The 25268-nt window shown below is 36.1% G+C and overlaps 1 protein-coding gene across 13 annotated transcripts in view; it reads right to left on the reverse strand.

Moving 5' to 3' along the window:
• Positions 1-25268, reverse strand: part of CDC42BPA (CDC42 binding protein kinase alpha) — a 296694-nt gene that overhangs the window by 161735 nt on the left and 109691 nt on the right. For all 13 annotated transcript variants that reach the window (XM_055582031.1, XM_055582040.1, XM_055582035.1 and 10 more), the window contains one exon: positions 10392-10540. In XM_055582031.1, the coding sequence (XP_055438006.1) occupies positions 10392-10540 (149 nt within the window). The remainder of the gene's footprint in view (positions 1-10391; positions 10541-25268) is intronic.

Here is a 25268-nt window from a genome sequence, read left to right on the forward strand (position 1 = left end):
GGAGAGAAGGAAAAGTAATAGCTAAGGATAAAAGTATAAATAAATGGATTATGTAATAAGGGGAATCCAATAGTATATTGATGCTCTGTGAGAGACTTAGAGCAAGAGATGGTATTGTCTCTTAGCTCAATTGCACCAGATACCACAAGGGGTGAAGCCATATGTTGCTGAAACAACTTCCTGCTTTTGGCACCTGGCATCGTCAAACAGAATTCTGCAAACCTGAGTGCCATTGTTCTGGGAGACAATTTAGTCATATGACATGATGATGGACTTTATGGTTGCTAAGTCAGTTGGACCCTGGTAACACGCCAGGATCTTCTGATTCACCATATGGTGTTAACACTGGCCTTGCTGGTAAGATTAAATCACATTACGTAGGTCTTTTGATAATACTGATATTAATAAATAAGCATATCAGAAGATTTAGTTAAAGCCTCCTCAGGATATAATAAAATGATCAGCCGGAGAAAGAACTCAATTTTGCTAACCCTCAACTAGTTTCTATGCTAAACAGTTCTCCACAAGTTCATCATATGGTACAAATAACAGATCAAAGGGGGAAAACAAGTAATTAACATAGTAGTACAAAAATATGAAGGCCATCTAATATGTCCTTATTAGATGAATTACTGGTTTCTTTAAATTTATCCCTACTGAGCTCCTCCAAATGACAGACATACTCACAATGGAATTATTGCTCTGTTTATTATATAAATGTTACACTAAATCTAAGCACCCCACCCCACCAAATATGACCCTTTTGTTGTAAAAGACCCTTGGCTAAAGGCCAGGAAGTCGCCTGTGCACTGAAGAACTAATCTCACCCAAAGAGATGTCTGGCTTTTGCTGCAGCTACTGGTAGGTGACCTCTAGGTCCTTGGAACATCATACCCAATAGGGCATCTTTGTCTGGGGCCTTGGGCCACCAAACAGATTAACAATGTAATTCATGTTGATGTAATTTGTTTGGTCCATGTAGTATCACTTTTATCTTTGAAAGGGACTGGAAAGTATCATCTCAACTGCAGGAGAGGGCTGGAGACGAAAGGTCAGTCGTATAGGCAATATGTGATTGAGCAATCCCCCAAACTCTGGAAACCAAACGCTCAGGTGAGTTTCTGCAATTGGCAGTACTCCACTTGTACTGTCACATGGACGCCAGGGAAGTAATGCGATCCTAACTTCACAAGGAGAAGAGGACAGAAGCCCTGGGTTTGATACTTCTCCTGAGAGTTGCCCTGTGTACTTCTTTCTCCCAGCTGATTTTACTCTATACCCTTTCCATGTTTTAAACTGGAACTTTAAGTAGGAGAGCTTTCAGTGAGTTTTCTGAATCTCTCTTAAAAACTATTAAAATTGAAAATGGTTTTGGGAACCCCCCAAACTGTAATTGGTGCCAGAAATAAGGGTGGTCTTTTGAGACTGGTCCCTTTAAATTGTGAAGTTGGCCCAGATTCCTTGCAGTTACTGAAATACTAAATGCACTGTAATACAATGACTATCTTTAAGTAAAATGATCCCTATAATGGCTGACATCCCAACTTCACCTACAACTCTAGTCTGACAATTTCTAACTGTAAAACTATCTATTCTTTAGTAATTTTAAGGTATTATACAAATAACTCCTTCATTAGTAGTATCAAAAATTCTAGTTTTCAAATGAGACTCAGACCTGTAGAGACTGAAGGGAGTTTTTTCTATTAGCCTTGGTCTTCAAAGTATCTCTATTTCATTTTAAAAGTATAATAATTTTACATATACCAAGAGAATAACTGACAAATCATATTACATATCCATGCTGAAAAGAGATGAAATCTGCCTGAAGCCCTGGTGGAGGCCTATACATACCTATCCTTCATAAAATCTTATGGGATAAGGGATGAAAAAACTTTTTTGAAACTGAATTCTGTGTTATTTCCCTCAACAAATTCTATAAAAATAGGTTTGATCCATTTCTTGTAATGTATCAGTACACTTTACCCTAGAGTTAACCATTTACATAAAACAGTGTTAACATTAAGTAGGTGAGGTTTATAAAAACTATAGTCATAAATCTTGAATATTGAATAAATTCCATGAGGAAAAAGAAGTGATGAAGAAATCCATGAAAAATAAGTGAATTATTTTTTGCCTTTTGTTTTATTTTTGGACCACAGTAAGGACAGAGTACTTCAAAAAATACTTTCCACCCCAGGATTTGTTGAAGCCAGTACTTAATATTTAAGACAAACACAGGAAAGCACACACATTCCATTATGTTCCACAAAACCAATCTAATTTGACTTCAGAGACAGAGTCTATCCAACAAAAAGTTGGTGTGCATGAGCCCTTAGGATTCTTGTCTGATCTGAAATGTGAGCATTTTTACATGAATAAACTATATACCAAGTAAAATAAGTATGGGCAAGCATGAAAAACATGAAAACATAACAACAACTTCTGCTCATGAGTTATCTTTTCCTGATTTAGGTTCTTCATTTTTAATTATAAGTTCTATCTCATGATTCTTTACTCATACAAATATTCTGCCATTGTTTTATTGCATGCACTTTAATCTACCTAAATCCATTGTGGTATGATAGGAGAAAGAAAAGGAATGAATAATCATCTAGATAAATTACTACACTATGAGGAAATACAATCCAGTGGACATTACACAATGACTGATTTAACTATTTTTAAAGTTTATGTATAGTCTAAATACTAGATGCAATAGCAACTGTTTCTAAAATATGATTTGACAATGGGAATGCTATATTGCAAAAACCAACTAACCCACATCCAGTAAGAAGACTTTGAAACAAACACAAGGTTCCCTGTCTAGAGGAAGGAAACCTCCAGAGATACATAATAAAATATATCTATCCAACACAATAAAGGAAAACATCATAGTCTCTACCTCCAGAAGCTTAAAAACTATGGAGAAAAAGTATTGGTTACTTCCAATCATGTTTGACTCTTTGCGATCCCTATAGACTGCAGCCTACCAGGCTCCTCTGTCCATGGAATTCTTCAGTCAAGCATAGTGGAGTGGGTTGCCATAAGGCAAATATAAAAGTAAATCATTTGACTTTAGAGGAAATGCTTTCAATTTTTCACCATTGAGGATAATGTTTGTTGTGGGTTTGTCATATATAGCTTTTATTATGTTGAGGTATGTTCCTTCTATTCCTGCTTTCTGGAGAGTTTTTATCATAAATGGATGTTGAATTTTGTCAAAGGCTTTCTCTGCATCTATTGAGATAATCATATGGTTTTTATTTTTCAATTTGTTAATGTGGTGTATTACATTAATTGATTTGCGAATATTGAAGAATCCTTGCATCCCTGGGATAAAGCCCACTTGGTCATGGTGTATGATCTTTTTAATGTGTTGTTGGATTCTGATTGCTAGAATTTTGTTAAGGATTTTTGCATCTATGTTCATCAGTGATATTGGCATGTAGTTTTCTTTTTTTGTGGGATCTTTGTCAGGTTTTGGTATTAGGGTGATGGTGGCCTCATAGAATGAGTTTGGAAGTTTACCTTCCTCTGCAATTTTCTGGAAGAGTTTCAGCAGGATAGGTGTTAGCTCCTCTCTAAATTTTTGATAGAATTTAACTGTGAAGCTGTCTGGACCTGGGCTTCTGTTTGCTGGAAGATCTTTGATTACAGTTTCAATTTCCGTGCTTGTGATGGGTCTGTTAAGATTTTCTATTTCTTCCTGGTTGAGTTTTGGAAAGTTGTACTTTTCTAAGAATTTGTCCATTTCTTCCACGTTGTCCATTTTATTGGCATATAATTGTTGATAGTAGTCTCTTATGATCCTTTGTATTTCTGTGTTGTCTGTTGTGATCTCTCCATTTTCATTTCTAATTTTATTGATTTGATTTTTCTCCCTTTGTTTCTTGATGAGTCTGGCTAATGGTTTGTCAATTTTATTTATCCTTTCAAAGAACTGGCTTTTGGCTGTGTTGATTTTTGCTATGGTCTCTTTTATTTCTTTTGCATTTATTTCAGCTCTAATTTTTAAGATTTCTTTCCTTCTACTAACCCTGGGGTTCTTCATTTCTTCCTTTTCTAGTTGCTTTAAGTGTAGAGTTAGGTTATTTATTTGACTTTTTTCTTGTTTCTTGAGGTATGCCTGTATTGCTATGAACTTCAAGGGTGCCCACTTTCACCATTACTATTCAACATAGTTTTGGAAGTTTTGGCCACAGCAATCAGAGCAGAAAAAGAAATAAAGGGAATCCAAATTGGAAAAGAAGAAGTAAAACTCTCACTATTTGCAGATGACATGATCCTCTACATAGAAAACCCTAAAGACTCCACCAGAAAATGACTAGAACTAATCAATGATTATAGTAAAGTTGCAAGATATAAAATCAACACACAGAAATCCCTTGCATTCCTATACACTAATAATGAGAAAACAGAAAGAGAAATTAAGGAAACAATTCCATTCACCATTGCAACGGAAAGAATAAAATACTTAGGAATATATCTACCTAAAGAAACTAAAGACCTATATATAGAAAACTATAAAACACTGGTGAAAGAAATCAAAGAGGACACTAATAGATGGAGAAATATACCGTGTTCATGGATCGGAAGAATCAATGTAGTGAAAATGAGTATACTACCCAAAGCAATTTATAGATTCAATGCAATCCCTATCAAGCTACCAACGGTATTCTTCACAGAGCTAGAACAAATAATTTCACAATTTGTATGGAAATACAAAAAACCTCGAATAGCCAAAGCGATCTTGAGAAAGAAGAATGGAACTGGAGGAATCAACCTACCTGACTTCAGGCTCTACTACAAAGCCACAGTTATCAAGACAGTATGGTACTGGCACAAAGACAGAAATATAGATCAATGGAACAAAATAGAAAGCCCAGAGATAAATCCACGCACATATGGACACCTTATCTTTGACAAAGGAGGCAAGAATATACAATGGATTAAAGACAATCTCTTTAACAAGTGGTGCTGGGAAATCTGGTCAACCACTTGTAAAAGAATGAAACTAGAACACTTTCTAACACCATACACAAAAATAAACTCAAAATGGATTAAAGACCTAAACATAAGACCAGAAACTATAAAACTCCTAGAGGAGAACATAGGCAAAACAGTCTCCGACATACATCACAGCAGGATCCTCTATGACCCACCTCCCAGAATATTGGAAATAAAAGCAAACATAAACAAATGGGACCTAATTAACCTTAAAAGCTTCTGCACATCAAAGGAAACTATTAGCAAGGTGAAAAGACAGCCTTCAGAATGGGAGAAGATAATAGCAAATGAAGCAACTGACAAACAACTAATCTCAAAAATATGCAAGCAACTCCTACAGCTCAACTCCAGAAAAATAAATGACCCAATCAAAAAATGGGCCAAAGAACTAAATAGACATTTCTCCAAAGAAGACATACAGATGGCTAACAAACACATGAAAAGATGCTCAACATCACTCATTATCAGAGAAATGCAAATCAAAACCACTATGAGGTACCATTTCACACCAGTCAGAATGGCTGCGATCCAAAAGTCTACAAGCAATAAATGCTGGAGAGGGTGTGGAGAAAAGGGAACCCTCTTACACTGTTGGTGGGAATGCAAACTAGTACAGCCACTATGGAGAACAGTGTGGAGATTCTTTAAAAAAACTGAAAATAGAACTGGCTTATGATCCAGCAATCCCACTGCTGGGCATACACACTGAGGAAACCTGAAGGGAAAGAGACACGTGTACCCCAATGTTCATCGCAGCACTGTTTATAATAGCCAGGACATGGAAGCAACCTAGATGTCCATCAGCAGATGAATGGATAAGAAAGCAGTGGTACATATACACAATGGAGTACTACTCAGCCATTAAAAAGAACACATTTGAATCAGTTCTAATGAGGTGGATGAAACTGGAGCCTATTATACAGAGTGAAGTAAGCCAGAAAGAAAAACACCAATACAGTATACTAACGCATATATATAGAATTTAGAAAGATGGTAACAATAACCCTGTGTATGAGACAGCAAAAGAGACACTGATGTATAGAACAGTCTTATGGACTCTGTGGGAGAGGGAAAGGGTGGGAAGATTTGGGAGAATGGCACTGAAACATGTGTAATATCATGTATGAAATGAGTTGCCAGTCCAGGTTCGATGCACGATACTGGATGCTTGGGGCTGGTGCACTGGGACGACCTAGAGGGATGGTGTGGGGAGGGAGGAGGGAGGAGGGTTCAGGATGAGGAGCACATGTATACCTGTGGCAGATTCGTTTTGATGTTTGGCAAAACTAAACAGTATTTGAGGTTTAAAAATAAAATAAAATTAAAAAAAAAAAAAGTAAATCATTTGATCAGTACACTATCCTATACTTTAACACAGCATACAACAAATTACAAAGTGATCATTCATTACATGTACCATTTATATTAGCTCATTTATATTTATATATACACACACACACACACACACACACACACACACATACATAGTTCCTTTGGGCTTTCCTGGTGGTTCAGTGGTAAAGAATCTGACTGCTGACACAGGAGACACAGGTTTGATCTCTGATCTGGGAAGACCCACTGGAGAAGGAAATGGCAACCCACTCCACTATTCTTGCCTGGACATCACCAGGGACAGAGGAACCTTGTGTGCTACAGTCCATGAGGTCACAAAAGAGCTGGATTAAACGAATGCACAACAACAATAGTTCTTTTATATTATCTATTTCACTGAAGAGATTCATTCATCTCAAATGTGTCTTCCTTTACTTCATACTACGATTTCTGCCAAATCAGTTGGGAGTGATTTGTGTCAGTCTATGATTGGGTTCTCTATTCTATCTACTGATCTATGTGCTTATTCCTCCACCATTACAAGAGTCTTGCTTAAGACATCAATATTGTATGTCTTAATATCAGCTACAGTGATTCTTCCTACTTCATTCTCCTTTTTCAAAACCATTTTAGCTATTTTAGTTCTGTGGCCTTTCCATATGCACTTTAAAATAAGCTTGGTTTTATCTTTTAAAAAAATCTTCACTAAATTTTATTTATCTTATATTTCGTGCCCCCAAACGAACAAGAAGCTTGTCTTCAGTGTCAGAACTGTATGCTATACTTATTAAAATTTCACGTATAAATAGCACAATGCTATTTGTAAAAGAGGACTCAACAAATATTTCCTCAGTAAACTACTTGCTGAAACAGTCTATCAAGAAAATGGGAATAACATTTTAAGAAGTGCAATGACACACCTGAACATGTTCACTGCCAAGCAAAAAGAAAGACAAGAAGGGAGAGAGAAGAGGTATGGAAGTGGTCATAGGTTGATAAGAGAAAGAGAGAGTACATGTGTGTATGTGTACATGTGTCAGACAGTGGGAAAGAGAATATGTAAATTTTGATAACAGAGACACTATAAACATTTAGATATTTAACCTAAAGAAGAGATGACTTCAGAAAGCATAATGACTATAAGATAAATTAGATTATTATATTTGACTCTGAAGATAAAACTAGGACCAATGATTAGGAGAAAAAGAAATTCAGCTTACCATAAAGCAAAATTCTGTAACACTGGAGCTGTCCAATAATGGAATGAATAGGATTCATTTAACATTAAGTTGTGATTGTTCAGTAGCTAAGTCATGTCTGACTTTTTGTGACCCAATGGACTGCAGCATGCCAGGCTCCCCTGTCCTTCACTATCTCTCAGAATTTGCTCAAATTCATGTCCGTGGAATCAGTGATGCCATCTAACCAACCCAGCCTCTGCCGTCCCCTATTCCTTTTGCCTTCAATCTTTACCAGCATCAGAGTCTTTCCAGTGAGTCCACTATTCACATCAGGTGGCCAAAGTACTGGAGCTTCAGAATCAGTCCTTCCAATGAATACTCAGCACTGATTTCCTTTAGCATTGACTGGTTTGATCTCCTTGTTATCCAAGGAACTCTCAAGTGTCTTCTCCAGAACCACAGTACGAAAACATCAATTTTTCAGTGCTTGGCCTTCTTTGTGGTCCAATTCTCAAATCTGTAAATGACTACTGGAAAAACCATAGCTTCTGACTATATGGACCTTTGTCAGCAAAGTGATGTCTCTGTTTTTAATATGCTGTTTAGGTTCGACATAGTTTTCCTTCCAAGGAGAAAGGGTCTTTTGATTTCATGGTTGCAGTCACCGTCTGTGGTGATTTTGAAGCCCAAGAAAAAAAAAATGTCACTCCTTCCACTTTTTCCTCTTCTATTTGCCAGGAAGTGATGGAACTGGATGCCATGATCTTAGTTTTTTGAATGCTGAGTTTTAAGCCAGCTTTTAAACTCTCCTCTTTAACCCTCATCAGAGGCTCTTTAGTTCTTTGTTTTCTGCCGTAAGAGTGGTGTCATCTGCATATCTGAGGTTACTGGTATTTCTCCTGGCAATCTTGATTCCAGCTTGTGATTCATCCAGCCCAGGATTTTGCATGATGTACTCTGTACAGAAGTTAAATAAGCAGGGTGAAAATATACAGCCTTGACGTACTCCTTTCCCAATTCAGAACCAGTCCGTTGTTCTAGGTCTGATTCTAACTCTTGCTTCTTGACCTGTATATAGGTTTCTCAGGAGACAGGTAACGTGGTGTGTATTAACACCTCTTTAAAATTTTTCCACTGTTTGTTGTGATCCACACAGTCAAAGGCTTTAGAATGGTCAATGAAACAGAAGTAGATGTTTTTTTGGAATTCTCTTGCTTTCTCTATGATCCATCGAATGTTGGCAATGTGAACTCTGGTTTTCCTGCCTTTTCTAAACCCAGCCTGGTACTCAAGCAGCACTGAGGGTTGAAATGGATTTCAATCCAGATGTCAATATCAGAAACATAGTTGATACCCAGAATACTGTGTTGAGAATAATGATAAGACTGCATATATAGTAGGTGGGAAAGGGTCCTATGATCAGTTAAGAATATCTGTCACAACCTGGCAGAAAGGAGGGTAACAGAAATACCTTATACTTACTATCTCTGTATCTGGATGCATTATTTTCAGAAATGATTATTCCTTGTTGAGAATTTAGATGTGAGCCAAGTAAAGTGTCTTTAAACTCCATAAGTCTAGGACTATCCTTTAAATGTTTGATGAAATGATATCTTAAAGTATTTTTAAATGGCAGTCCTCAGCTACAATCTTGGATTACTGCTTAAGCAACAAAAAAGCACTTTGGGGTTCTTATACTATAATTCATTCTGGAGACCACAGTACCATCTTAAAAACTGCACTGTACTTTACAATTTTTAATGTGTGTGCATGTTTTAGTTTTCAGTAAAATTTATGATTATCAGATATCAACAGAGAAAAGCATGCAAATAGGAAAAGTAAAATTGAGATCTGAAAAATACAAAAATTTTTAACCAAAATATTATTTTAATGATGTCCCAAAACATTACTAATTAAATCAATCATCATAAGATATCCATAACATAAGATACCCACATCAAAATAAACACTGAAGCAGAAAAATTTTTTTCTTCCCCCATTCCTGTTCTTCACAGAGATTACACTTATCACTTGCAACTCAAAAGAAACACCCATTGCTATCTTGGCATAAATTATCCAAAGTGAAGTCACTAGACCAGCCGCAGTATCAGTAGCATCACCTGAGAAGGTGTTAGTTAGTTAGTTAGTTAGTTAGTTTAGTCGCTAATCGTGTCCGACTTATGCGGTTCCAAGAGTCGGACACAACTTAGCAACTAAAACTAAGTAACTAACACCTTCTCAGGTGATGCTACTGATCCTGCTGCTGGTCTAGAGATGCCAATTCTCCAGCCCCATCCAACCTACCAAATCAGAAACTCTGGAGTTTTAACAGCCCTCCATATGACTCTGATGCATATCCTGAAGTTTTCAAACCACTGTCTTAGAAAATGGTTGTTCTATCTAACATGCCAAGATCCCTTTGCCTGCTTCTCCTTAGTGTCTCTGCTCTCCCACATTTTGTACAACTCTAAAGATTTTCTCATCTGAATGATTAATTCACCAATAACTCTGGGAGGATTTCCTACTTTCTTTCCTTTTAAAATGTGAGGCTGCCTTTTAAACCATCCAATAAGTTTTAACATTTTTTATTACACATAAATTATGAGATGTTTAAATAGAGATTTTTAACATTTGAAACAGGCATAAAAGCAGGCCTATATAAAAGTCATTTTGTAAATGGCCTTTTTAATTTTCATTCCATCTGAAACTATATACCAAATAACACATTTGTAGGAAATTTTTAAACTAAATCATTACACCTGTCAGTTTACAAAGAAGAAATCATCCCATGGCCATCAAAATGATCACTTTCTTACAAAAACATCTCTTCTGACATTTATATAATCCACTCCTTCACTGCATCTTACTCACCTGTGTACATAATGCAGCTGATGAACTGAATCAATTGCTATCACCATCTCAGCCAAGTAAAATCGAGCCATGTCTTCAGGTAATCTATCTTCAAATTTGCTGAGTAGAGTAAGCAAATCCCCACCAACATAATAATCCATAACCAGGTACTAGGAATGAAAATATAAAATGTACTCAATAAATATGAGTGAAAAATCAATGTACTTAACGTACAGCAAGGTCAAACAGCACCAGATCAAATACTTTTCTTGTTAGTTAACAAGAAGCTATGTAAGATGACCAGCAGCACTCACAATAAGTCTTAAAAATTTCATAAAGTAGTAAATAAATCTTCTAACAACTGGAACAGGGAAAAACATGGGATTATCATTGCTTTGATGTTGTCTTTAAAAGTGAAAAATAACATCATTATCGTCAACCTACAACAACAGACCACAGTTTTACCAACATTTCATATAAGACAGTCATTTATGTTGAATAAATTCATCTTCATCATCACTACATTTTCCTTATTTCATCTTGAACCAGTAAAGACTTTTCTTAGGTATACATAAACAGAGGAGAACTAATTTTAGATACAAACTCTGATGGGTATGTAATATTGTGATTTATAATAAGAAATATATATATTTTTGGAATAGAGCAGAGAATTTCTTAAAACCATTGGAATTTAGAAAGATGGTAACGATAACCCTATATGCGAGACAGCAAAACAGACACAGATGTATAGAAGTCTTTTGGACTCTGTGGGATAGGGCAAGGGTGGGATGATCTGAGAGAATAACATTGAAACATGTATATTATCATATGTGAAACAGATCATCAGTCCAGGTTCGATGCATGAGATAGGGTGCTCAGGGCTGGTGCACTGGGATGACTCAGAGGGATGGGTTGGGGAGGGAGGTGGGGTTCAGGATGAGGAACACATGTAAACCCATGGCTGATTCATGTCAATGTATGGCAAAAACCACTACAATATTGTAAAGTAATTAGCCTCCAATTAAAATACATAAGTTGAAAAAAAAAAAACATTGCCATTTCCCAAATGACAAGATAAAGGTGCCTTTTGTTATTTATAACAAGTTCCTTTCAGCCACACCAGAGTTTATAAGGTGACTTTTGGAAAACCTCTAGGAAACCTAAGGATGGGGGCTAGTTGCCTGGGGAACCAACCAAGAGTAGACTATCAGAACTTTCAGTCTCACACCCTCACCTCCAGAACCCTCACTCGTGACCTCCAGGAAAAGGAACTGGAAATTGAATAAATCATCAACATCCATATGATCCAGCAATCCCACTCCTGGGCATATATCTGGAGGAAATGATAATTCAAAAAGATACATACACCCTCAATGTTCATAGCAGTACTATTTATGACTGTGGAAGCAACCTGAATGTCCACTGACAGATGAAAGGATAAAGAAGATGTGGTATATATGCATAATGGAATACTACTCAATCCTTAAAAGCATGAAATAATAACATTTGCAGTAATGTAGATGGATGTAGAGATTATCATATTAAGTGAAGTCAGTCAGACAGAGAGAGACAAACACCATATTGTATCGCTTTTCTGTGGAATCCAAAATGTAACACAAATGAACTTATTTTCAAAACAGTAACAGACTCACTCACATACATAGAAAACAAACGTAGGTATGGTTACCAAAGGGGAAAGGAGGTGGGAGAGGGATAAATTAGGAGTTTGGGAATAGCACATACAAACTATTGTATATAAAATAATAAGGTCCTGCTCCATAGCACAGGGAACTATATTCAATCTTCTATAATAAAACATTATGGAAAATAATATGAAAAAGAATATGTATTATATGCATGTGTATGTATGTGCATACCTGAATCACACTGCTATACACCAGCAACTAACACAGCGCTGTAAATCAACTCTGCTTCAATTAAAAAAAATCAATGGCCAATTATTTAATCAATCTAAGCAATCATGCTTAAGTTGTGAGGCCTTCATAAAAACTCAGCCTGGGGTTTTACAGGGCACCTAGGCTGACGAACAAGTGGAGGTGCTGGGAGAGTGGTACAGCCTGGGAGTGGGCATGAAGCTCTGTGCCTATCCTTCACATCTCTTTCATTGGGCTATTCCTGAGTTCTGTGAGCTGCTTTAGCAAAGAAACTGAATTTGAGGACAGGGTGGTAGAAAAATCTCTCATCTACAGACTGGAGGTCAGAAGCACCAGTAACAACATGGACTTTGCTTTGGGGAGTATATAGTGGGGACATCTTGAAGGACTGAACCCTTAACCTGTGAGATTTGATGCCTTCTCTCGGTGGACAGTATCAGAATTGAGTTAAATTAGAGGACACCCAGCTGGTGTGGGAGAATTACTTGACGTGTGGAAAATCCACACATCTAATGTCAGAAGTGAAGTAGTGTGCAATAATGTAAATAAAAACAATAGTGTCCCTTTACAGCGTGTGTACACCAAAAAGATAAAACAAGGAGTACACAACTAAATGCAACCTGGGCTGTTAGATTAGAGACTATGTCTGTCGTAACTTATCGCTATTTTCTAGACTTCTTCGTTATTTCCTGGATATGTATTACATATACATGAGTATATTGTTATGTTACATAGTTTATGTTATACTAACGTAACATAACACTAACATAACATAGTTAGTGAGTGAAAGCTAAACATAGTGGAAAGAAAGAAGGTTTTGTACTCAGAAAGACCTGTATTCAAATTCTAACTGTGGATTATAAGTAGCTTTTGAAAAATTAATTCCTTTGGCACTTTACTTTCTTATCTATATAACTACAATAATGATACTTTCTCCAGAGTACAGCATTTACAAGAAGGTTAGTAAACAGAATATATTTAAATGCCAGTTATAATGTCTTTAAGGTGATTTTATTATAGAAGAGAGTTACTATTTCAACTTTATTACCAAGCTGACATTAAGATTTAAAAGTCTTGAGAAAATTCACATTCTTATTATTATACATTAAAATTATAAGCATGGGCAATTTTGTTAAATTAAAAAAAAACATTTCATTTTGTTAATCCTTGAAAATCAGGAAAACAATATATTTCAAATTATGGTCTACGGTTTACTTGCTGTATTTACTAGGTCTAATGTTTAACAGACTGTCAAGAAGGTTGCGTGTGTGTGTGTGTGTGTGTGTGTGTGTGTGTGTGTAAAGTTGCTCAGTCATGTCCGACTCTTTGCAACCCCATGGACTGTAGCCCGACAGGCTCCTCTGTCCAGACTAATTTAATGTAGTAAAATTTTGTTAACCTAAACATGTTGCTAAAATTGGCGATGGATATGGAGAAGAAATCCACAGCTCTAACTTTAATTTTTTTTTTTTAAACTTTACATAATTGTATTAGTTTTGCCAAATATCAGAGGTACTCTGAATATAGTAGCAAACATAGAAACTTTTCAAATAAAAAAACATATCTATTAAAACTAAAATCTAATATTTATACATAGAAAGTCATAAAACATAACTTACTCTCCAATAAACATTTACTAGGTACCAATCAGGATTTCTTTTTGGTACCACACAGAGTATGAATAGATCAAAGGCTTTTACATCAAAAGCTCTCCTCTCTTCAAAGTGTACTCTATCCTTGCCATACCAGAATCCTAAAGTCTGAGTATACCATCTATCAATAAACAGCTAAAAAATAATCATCCTATCATTTTCTCCACCCACCATCACCATTTAAAACTTAGGCTCTGAGAGTCACCATCTATTTCTACTTTCATCCTCATATGCCTTGTGCTTCCCTTAACAAACCCCAAATGCCATGAACTCCTTCCCTTCCAATTTTTCAGTGTGCATCATGTATCTCTTCTACAGTATACAACCATCCTTGAGACAGAATAAAATGTAAGTACTTAAGTGTTCCTTGCTCTCCTATCCTGCCTGCTAAGAGTGTTCTGCCTCTGACTATTCACATTTCCCCCCACCTTGTCCTCAGATGTAGAGTAGGTGCAGTTAAGACAGAATTCAGCAACTGGGGAAAGGAAGAAGCAGAAAACACACAAGGAGATTTGCAAGAGAAAAGAAAATGAACTATACTCGCAATAGGGTTTTAGTGTTAGGCAGACAAAACGCATCCAAAAAGGCAGACAAGTAATAATCTCACGTAGGAAAAAAAGGCCCTTTTCTTCTACAACATATCCCGGTGACTGTCTCTAAGTTATTCTTTTATGCTTTCTCCTTTACTATTCACTAAAACATTCAACTAAATCATCAGGGTTTTGTTGAGTCTGCTGCTGCTGCCGCTAAGTCACTTCAATCATGTCCAACTCCGTGCGACCCCATAGACGGCAGCCCACCAGGCTCCGCCGTCCCTGGGATTCTCCAGGCAAGAGCACTGGAGTGGGTTGCCATTTCCTTCTCCAATGCCGGAAAGTGAAAGTGAAGTCGCTCAGTCGTGTCTGACTCTTCATGACCCCATGGACTGCAGCCTACCAGGCCCCTCCGTCCATGGGATTTTCCAGGCAAGAGTACTGGAGTGGGGTGCCATTGCCTTCTCCGTTGTTGAGTCTATTTCCTACTAAATCTGTGAAGTCCTCTACTTCTAACCCTACCAACTATCCTAATCCAGGCTCCGGGCCTCTCTTGATTATATCACTACTGCAAGTTTATGGCCAAAGTGAACAGCTTTCTATAATACATTTATTCTGTAGATAATTTTCTTGGGAGTGGAAAACAGAATACAGAACAAGAGAGGGACAAATGAAATCATTCACTAATTCCATATTTATATATATATAAAAATAATGTACTAGGTGCTAACATTACATGTATGCAAGGGAGATACAATTAACAAGACACAGTTCTTGCCTTCGTGGTATTTACAATCTAATGAAGAAAAAATACAAATAAATGGGCATTTTTAATGTAATATAAATCTCTGACAGAGATAAGCAGAGGGTACTGCTGTAGGAAGAGGAAAGGAAAAGAACCTGTTTTTAATCTGGTTCACTTATTCATCTGAAATTTATTGATTTTTTTGTACAAGGTGTGAAGAGTATTTTCTCATATGCAGAGAGTCAATTATTTAAAACAAGTAGTTAAATACTCCATTCTTTCCTCCAACTTAATTGAAATTCCCCTTCATCATATTTTAAGATGCTACATACACTTGGGTCTGCTCTTGGGCACTCTATTCTGCTATAGTTGTCTATTTCTGTATCAGTATCATACTGTTCTCACCGACTAATCAGTAAAATTTAATATCCAGTAGGACAAGTATCTACTTATTACAGGCTGACTACCTTTAAAATACTCAATATGGCAACAATGTCTTTAAACAAGTTTAAGAAAATCAGAGACTGAAAGGCAACATTCAGATGGCATGTTGAGGAGATGATAATCCGCACATAGAGAGGTCCTACCAATTGTCAAGAAGAGGGGAAGGAATCCAGCAAAACTAGGCTGAGGCTATTAACAGGTAACTCACTTAAGAGGAAACACAATTAGCCAATTAATACATAATCAAAACCAAAGCAACAATGAGATATCTTTCATCAATGAGACTAGCAAAAAGATCACTGCTGTTTTAGAGAACGTGAGTTAAAAAACATTGATTTTTTGAAAGATAAGTGAGTACAACTATTTGGGAAAGTAGTTTCACAGTATTTACTGAATTTTAAAAGTTGCATACCCCTTGATCTAGCATTTCCACTCTTAGGAATATCAGTTCACTTCAGTCGCTCAGTCATGTCTGACTCTTTGCGACCCCATGGACTGCAGCACACCAGGCCTTCCTGTCCATCACCAACTCCCGGAGTTTACTCAAATTCATGTCCATTGAGTCAGTGATGCCATCTGACCATCTCATCCTCTGTTGTCCCCTTCTCCTCCCGCCTTCAAATATAGTCAATTAAAATTAAAGCTCCAGTGTGTAAGGCTTACAGGCAAGTATGCTTACTGCACAGCACTGTTGATAACTGGAGCAAATATGAAAATATGAAGAGATCAACATCAAAAATGGTAACTGGATCCATTGAATATATTCATTCTGTGAAATATTATACTGTTGCCCAAGAGAAAATTAAACATATATGCCCATGAGATATTTTAAGTGACAACAGCAAGCTGCTGTATAATATATACTTTGTAATTCCATTTTTATAAAAAGGAAGAAAATATCATATACACACAAACATACAATTCTACAAAGCATAAAAAATGAAAGGATACAATAAAGTTAACATCAGTTACCTTAAGAGGGTGAGACTACTAACTTTTTAATGTATAGAGATCACTGTACAGAGATCACTGTATAGAAGGAAAAAAAAAAATCTAGTCAAACTGAGATCAACCATTGGAGCCAAGTTCTGCTAAAGGCCAAAGGTGATGGAGTCAAAGGCAAAAGACAATAAGAATAACCCTAAATATAAAGATATACCTCATTCACATTGAGAGAAAAGAAGAGGTCCAAATATGGATAAATTTCTATACAGGGGAGAGATGAAAGGAAGATGCTGAGGTCAGAGCATAGAAAGTTAAAGTTCATGCTGGAGTAGCCAATGGCTTTCATTTTCCCCAGAAGTAGGAGTTATAGAACGAAAGTACAGTAATCATAATTTATATAATATCCTATACCGGAGATAAGGATATGACTGTTTATTCCTATTTTATGGCTATGTAATAAAAGAGAATGAAGATAAATTATTTGCCCAAACATACATTCAAGAGTGGGAAAGTCAGAACTCAGGGTTCTTGATCCTCTGATCAATTTCCATCTTACTCAAATTAAAGAGACTCAGCGTTCAGTAAAAAAAGCTGCCAATATCCATGACATAAACAGCAGGTACTAAGCACCGGGATAACAAAAAAAGAAATTAAGGATACAGGCCGAGTCTTCAGAAATCTTGTATCCCTCCAAAATAAACAGGTCTCTAGATGTGAATATACACATCAGAAAATTTCCAATTCTGAATTTCTAAAAAATCCTTAATTAAAAGTTTTGCTTTTTAAGGAACAACGTTCCAAGGAAAGAATGCTTACGTATGTGAAAACATACAATAAAAGAATGCTATGAAGGCATACGATAAGCCATGTGAAAACATACAATAAATAAATAGTACAAAGGAAAAAACATTTCACAGAACAGATACGCTTTAGAAGTCTTCTTAGGGAGAACACCAAACTCCTTTAGTCATCTTGTTGTAACACGAAGAGATTAATAGTCCTTAGAGCCCCACTTTTATTTATCCCTTCTAGCTTTTTGTTTTTTCACTCTTTACAAAAATACCTTTCTAACTATTCCTATCTTCAGTACAAACTGGATTCCTGTAAGAATTTGAAGTTCATATGACTAAATACAATTCAATAAATATCTTTCACCCACTAATCAGTTTACAAATGCTGATTCAAAAAGTAAAACTTTTGCTTTAAATATCTTCCTGTTTTTTTTTTCCTCAAACCAAAATAAATAACTAAATAGGAAAGAGTGGATAAAAAAATATGAAGAAGAAAATTTTGTTGATTTGTAATATTCTAAATGATGTCTAAGTGAGTAAGTTTGTGTGTCCATATACATGCAACCAAGTAGGCTTGTCTTTAGTGAGTTTTTCTTAAGGAAAAAAATGTTCTAATCACATCTTAATATCATTCATTAAATTATTCAACTTCTTCCTAGTAAATAAAATGCACATATGCTATGATTATTGTTTCATAAACAGACTATAGTGAATCTGAACTTATTACAAATCAAATTTAAGTTACTGAATATTTATCACAGCTTTCTTGAACTGTATAGCTCTGAAAATTCTATTACTTGTTTGGTTTAGGGCTACTCGGGTTAAAAGTTATTCTGGAAAATAACTATGTATAATAAAATTTCCTTTTGGGTATCTACAATTAGGCTTGTCAATATTTTTTAAATGATTTTATTTTCTTATATTTTATAAATATTCAAAAGAAAATCTTTGATGATAACTATGATAATTTAGGACTTCTGACTTGTACCATGAAGGTTTCCATAAGGAAAAATTGACCCTTTACAGGAGATCTGAGTTCTAGAGCATTTCAGTCCTCCTCAGTTATTGTGAAACTTTAATTCTAATATAATTAATGAGTGGCTATACACACAGTTTCTTAGAAATGTCTCTGAAAAAAAGTATTAATCCTGGTGTCAAATACAAAAAGCAAAGACTCATTAACTCAGAGGAGAGAGAATCTCTGAGCTATAAATCAGGCTTTTTAAATTGGAAATTAGGTAAAATTTTGCTATATAAAATTTGGTATTTGAACACTTTATTTCCATTCTATATATTTCTATATTTATAGCAAAATATAGATTTTAAGCAAACCATAAATGTACAGTGTTATATCTATCCACAGCAGAATATATTGTCATAGTGGTCTATAGTCCTTATCTTCAAATTTTTGCAAAGCTATGATAAACTGTTATAATTTTGCTAAGCAAATACTTGGCACATGTTTGACTTACTTTTAAATTTGCTTATCTATGCAGATTATATTTGAAATGATACATTCATCCCTAAAATTTCATGTAAGTATGGTAAATTCAAGTCAAATATTCCATTCAATTTAACAACTGAGCAACTAAAATGTGCAAAGCTTTATATCATGACTTTTAGGCAACAGACTATAACTCACAATAAAAAATATGGTTTATATGAATATTCAGTAATCATTATAAAAGAAATAAATGTTATGAAATAATATTTATTCCTGTTACTTGAACTCTATCATTTGATATTCTATTTAACTTTTTAAGTGCTGGTTGTAACCTACTAAACTGATTTTATAACTCACTGCTAAGTCGCTTCAGTTGTGTCGGACTCTGTGCGACCCCATAGACAGCAGCCCACCAGGCTCCCCCGTCCCTGGGATTCTCCAGGCAAGAACACTGGAGTGGGTTGCCACTTCCTTCTCCAGTGTGAAAGTGAAAAGTGAATGTGAAGTCGCTCAGTCGTGTCTGACTCTGTGCAACCCCATAGACAGCAGCCTACCAGGCTCCTCCATCCATGGGATTTTCCAGGCAAGAGTACTGGAGTGGGGTACCATGCCTTCTCCTTATAACTCACTAATGGATCACAATTTGAAGTTTGAAAAACACTACTACTCTCTGGAAGCATGTATGGAATATAAGGACAAGTAATGACCCTGCTTGAACGAACACCTTGACCTGTCCTGATATCAGATAAACCCCACAACTATTAAGTTTCACTAATCTCTGATTATATTTTAACTAAAGGTAACAGGGCTCATGTCATTTATTCAAAAAATTTTTAAGTTGTACCAAAAAAATCAAAGATACACACACACAAACACACAGGTTAATCATATAATAGCAGTACTAAAAATATAAAGGTAAAATGAAATAGGAAAGATTAATTCAAATTGTGAATTCTGAATTACTTTAAGACACAGAATTTGAGTACAGTTTTAAAGTACTGGCTAGACTTCAAGAGGACTAGTGGCAGGAAGAGGAGTGACACAGTATGAAAGGTATTATGGAAAATAAAGATGAAGAAAAGTATAGAAGAGCACAGAGGATGTTCAAGAATGGAGGGTATTCCACTGAGGCTGAAACACAGGATTTGGGTGGGCACAGTATTTCCAGTCATCTCTTTTTTATTTAGCACCTTGGACTGCAAGGAGATCAAATCAGTCAATCCTAAAGGAAATCAATCCTGAATATTCATTGGAAGGACTGATGCTGAAGCTGAAGCTCTGATATTTTGGCCACCTGATGCAAAGGGCCAACTCATTAGAAAAGACCCTGATGCTGGGAAAGATTGAAGGAAGGAGTAGAAGGGGACAGCAGAGGATAAGATGGTTAGATGGCATCACCGACTCAATGGATGTGAGTTTGAGCAAGCTCCGGGAGATGGTGAAGGACAGGGAAGCCTGGTGTGCTGCAGTCCACGGTGTCATGAAGAGTTGGACATGAATGAACAATAACAACAAGACTACACTGTTAATGGTTTCCTCTACCAACTCTTCTTGCTTTAGCTTTCATGGTGCAGTATTATGATTCTCTTTCTTGCTCGGATCATGTCCACAAGTTTTCTACTTCAGGTGTCTTATCTCCGTCTTCTCTAGGCACATCTGTTTTCTCATTTCACAAGCACTATTTATTGATTCTCATTCGCTCCTTGTATTCACTGTTATCTGCAAAAGGTGTTGGCCAAGTTTTCTTGTAAAGGACTACATAGTAAATAGGGTTTAGGCTTGGCAGGCAAGAGGCAAAATCAAAATAACATATAGGTACATATATAATAACAAAAAATTTCCACATGTTTCATTAGCAAAATTCAAAATATAATGATAATAAGTACAATTTTGGTAATACAGACTATTAATGAGAAAATGTAATCCTTTTGTAAGCAGAGGGGAATATAAAAGTTCGCTTAACTGGGGCTCAAAGTTAGTGATCCCTATCATCAAAAGAAAGTTGAAGTGAAAGTCTCTCAGTCACGTTCAACTCTTTGCGACCCCATGGACTATACAGTCCATGGAATTCTCCAGGCCAAAATACAGGAGTGGATAGCTGTTCCCTTCTCTAGGGGATCTTCCCGACCCAGGAATTGTACTGGGGTCTCCTGAATTGCAGGCAGATTCTTCACCAGCTCAACTAATAGGGAAGCCTCAAGTCATCAAAAATCTACTGCAAATGTAAATCTGTAAATGCTGATCTACAATGAGATTCTATACATCCCATCTGTGAAACTATCTATTCACAAGAAAAGGTACTGGTGTCAGTTCATGAGTATATAGTTTTGATTGAGCATATTCCTCAGCTGTAAGGCATTTATAGAATGCGATTGAATTTTTCTCCTGATACTTGGGTTTAAGCATGTCATTACTGCAGATTAACCACTTCTAAGTGAAAGTTAAATGGAAGTTCTTCACTGCCCAGTTAAACGGATTTTGAACTATGAACATCTCCTTTGCACTCACATCAAGTGCCAAGAACTGATGTTAGAACTGTAGTTTGACCTCAAAATATCTATCTGCTGCAAATCTATATGGAAATGGAGATCTCTCTCCTTTTCACTTTTGACAATATGGGAAGTAGATACAGCAACTTGACATCTCTTGTAATTCAAACATTAGCTGTCAAAATGACTTCACCACAGTATAGTTTTTCATATAAGTGTTGTTTTGCCTTGTAATCTTATATTAAATTTATTTTGAAAACATATCAAGTCTACAGGAAAAGCTAATTTCCAAGCCTATTCAATACTTCACAATAATGGTTGAAGGTGGGGTTTTGGGTTCAGAAATATTTCAGCCAGCCCTTTGTTCAAAATACTGTAATAAAATGTTACCATTGCAAAATCAGTGAATGGGTGTATGGCATAGCAAGAATGTTTGGCTTTTGATTTGACAAAAAAAAAAAATCCAGAGAAATGATAATAGTTGTTTCTAAAAAACTGAATGAAACACAACTTTGATACTACTGGTTCAATACATAATAGATTCAAATACTTGCAGCAAGCTGCCTGCTGATTAACACAAAAATGAACATCCACAGGCTTCAAGCACCTATTATTTTCATATAATTTGTAAATCTGTCCAAATAAGCCTTTTCCTGTTTTACCACACTCCATTGTAACACATTTTAGCAGATTACAATTCAGGTTGTATCAAAACAATATTTTTTCAACTTCTTTGAAAATAGTAGGTTGGTGCAAAAGTAACTGCAGTTTTTGCATTGCTGAAATCTGACTTTGATACTGGAATATATTCTTAAATAAATGTGGTTATGTTATGTATCATTTTAATGCACATTTCTCGCTTTATGGTTTTTTGTTTGTTTGTTTTTGCTACTGACTTATTACTTGCTGTTTACTTTATATTTATTTTAGACTAGGAAAATGATGTTAGACCAAAAAGTAAATTCAAGCAATTTTCTTCAGTTCAAAATGGCTCATAAAGCAGCAGAGACAACTCACAACATCAACAATGCATTTGGTCCAGGAACTGCTAAAGAATGTACAGTGGTGGTTCAAGAAGTTTTGCAAAGGAGACAAGAGCCTTGAAGATGAGGAGCACAGTGGCCATACATTGAAAGTTTACAACCTCTGTTACAGAAGCCATTACAGAGCCATTACAGAAGCTGATCCTCTTACAACTACACAAGAAGTTGTCCAAGAATTCAATATTGGCGTTCAATGTTCAATGCCATTCTACAGTCATTTGGCATTTGAAGCAAATTGGAAAGGTGAAAAGGCTCAATAAGTGGGTGCCTTATGAGCTGACTGAAAAATCAAAAAAATCATCGCTTTGAAGTGTCATCATCTTTTGTTTTACTCAACAGTGAACTATTTCTCGATTGAATTGTGATGTGTGACAAAAAGTGGATTTTATACGACAATTGGTGATGACCAGCTCAATGGCTGGACCGAGAAGTTCCTCCAAAGCACTTGCCAAAGCCAAATTTGCACCAAATAAAAGGACATGGTCACTGTTTGGTGGTCTGTTGCAAGTCTGATCTACTACACCTTTCCGAATCCCAGCAAAATCATTACATCTGAGAAGCAGGCTCAGCAAATCGATGAGATGCATGGAAAACTGCAATGCCTGCAGCCAGCACTGGTCAACAGAAAGGGCCCAGTTCTTCATGCTAATACCCGATTGCACAACCAATGCTTCCCAAGTTGAAGGAATTAGGCTATGAAGCTTTGCCTCATATGCCATATTCACCTGCCCTCTTGCCAACCGACTACCACTTCTTCACGTATCTAGACTACTTACTGCAGGGAAAATGCTTCCACAACCAGCAGAATGTGGAAAATACTTTCCAAAAGTTCATCAAATCCCAAAGCGTGGATTTTTACGCTACAGGAATAAACTTATTTCTCGTTGGCAAAAATGTGTTGATTGTAATGGTTCCTATTTTGATTAATAAAGATATATTTGAGCCTAGTTATAATGATTTAAAATTCATGGTCTGAAACTGCAATTACGTTTGCGCCAACCTAATAATATGACAATAATGATTCCACAAAAACTGTTCAGAGAGGCTAATTCCTCAGATATTTCAAACTCAAAAACTGATTCCTCAAATAACAAGGATCGAGCAGAATCAGCAACATCTTTCCACTCAAGAGTCAAAGAAAACCTCTCAATGTGATAGGGAACGATTATCTCTCTCTGCTTTTATAATCCACCATTGATGCTCCTTCCAATGTCCTCAATTCTTTGAGTAACTGTTCTCCTTAAGTCTTAGACAAGTTTATTTTCCATGGACACATTTCTTTGGCTGCTACAATCATATATGATTTCATTAACTCAATATTGGTCAATGGCTTTCCTTGCTTGGTTAATAAATGAGACACTCAGGTACTATAGTTGCAGCCTCACTTTCATTTTTTATTTTGTGAAGATTCTGCTCTGGTAAGATATTAGGTTACATTTTCTAACTTTTCTGACTGCTGCTTTCCTGTGAGTTAGGGATGTTGTGATGAGTGCTCAGTTTAGCAGTGTAGACATTTACTGTACTCTATTAGTACAAGTGAAGCACAGTGGCGTAATAAACACCATGCTGTAATTTATTAATAAAATAATCCACAATCTACTGTGCCTTAAGAGCATGATATTTGAAAAATCTACCTTTCTTATTTTGACATGAGGCATATGTGCTATTAATTTAAATAAAAAATGCCATGGTATATAGCGAGATATATATATATACATATATATATATATACACACACACACACACACACACACACATATATACAGCACTTGAAATGTCACTGCAATTTATAGTCTGCTGAGCACAGCAGTGCAAAGCACTGAGTAACACATATAGTGTTACCCTCTGTCAGTGCCAGTCTCCATCACAACTAGTCAACTTTGCCACTGAGGCACAAAAGCAGCCATAGGTAGTGTGCAAATCAACAGTATGGCTATGTCGATAAAACTACAGACACTGAAATGTGAACTTTAAAAGATTCACAAGTCGCAAAATACTCTTCTTTTGATTTCCTTTCAACTATTTTAAAATGTAAAAATAATTCTTAGCTTGCAGGCTGTGTGAAAATAGGTGGTGGTCCAGATTTAAACCACAGGTCAGAGCTTACCAAAATCTATAAGATAACAACTCCAAAATAAATGGTGCTATTTACCCTTAGAAACACCAGGCTAATATCTATAACCCATTAAATAGATCACACTATAATTCAAACCCAACATATACCAAATTAAACTAACCATTTTCCCATCTACTCTAAATTTTCTCTTCCTTCCTATATTCCCCAACTCCGGAATCAACTACCAAGTACTGAACCCCTAAGACAGACACGTGAAAACGGAATCATTTTGATTCCTCTCTCCGCCACTGACATTCATTCTAACACAAGTTCTAATTATTTTACTTCCTAAATAGTACCTGAATCCATCCCCTCCATCACCTTTATTCAAATCCTCATTACCTGTCACCTGAATATTGTCTCCTAACTAGTCTCTCTAGTCTAGCCCTCTGAAATCCATCCTTCACACTGCTGCTAAGATGTTCTGTATAAAATACAAAACTGATTATCACACTGTCCTTAAAATCCTCCTTGAAATTAGAGTAAAATTTGAACTCTTCTGCATGGCCTACACTCAGGAAGCCTCATTTTACATATCTCTCCCCTCCTTATCATAACCCTATTAGCCTTCCTCTCATTCCTCTGACAACCCCATCCTTTCCTGCCACAGACCCTTCTACAGTCCTAAAACAGCAGTTTTGCTCCAAGAAAGAACCCTGAAAAAGCATGACAGAAAGTAGGAGGAGGAAAGCTAAGATATCAATCAGGGCAGCTGCATTTCTATAGGCTTCACTGTCTAGACTTTCAGATATGAAAGTGAAAGTGAAAGTCACTCTGTCATGTTCGACTCTTTGTGATCCC

This window comes from Bubalus kerabau, chromosome 5 (assembly GCF_029407905.1).
Source record: "Bubalus kerabau isolate K-KA32 ecotype Philippines breed swamp buffalo chromosome 5, PCC_UOA_SB_1v2, whole genome shotgun sequence".
Lineage (NCBI taxonomy): Eukaryota > Metazoa > Chordata > Mammalia > Artiodactyla > Bovidae > Bubalus > Bubalus kerabau.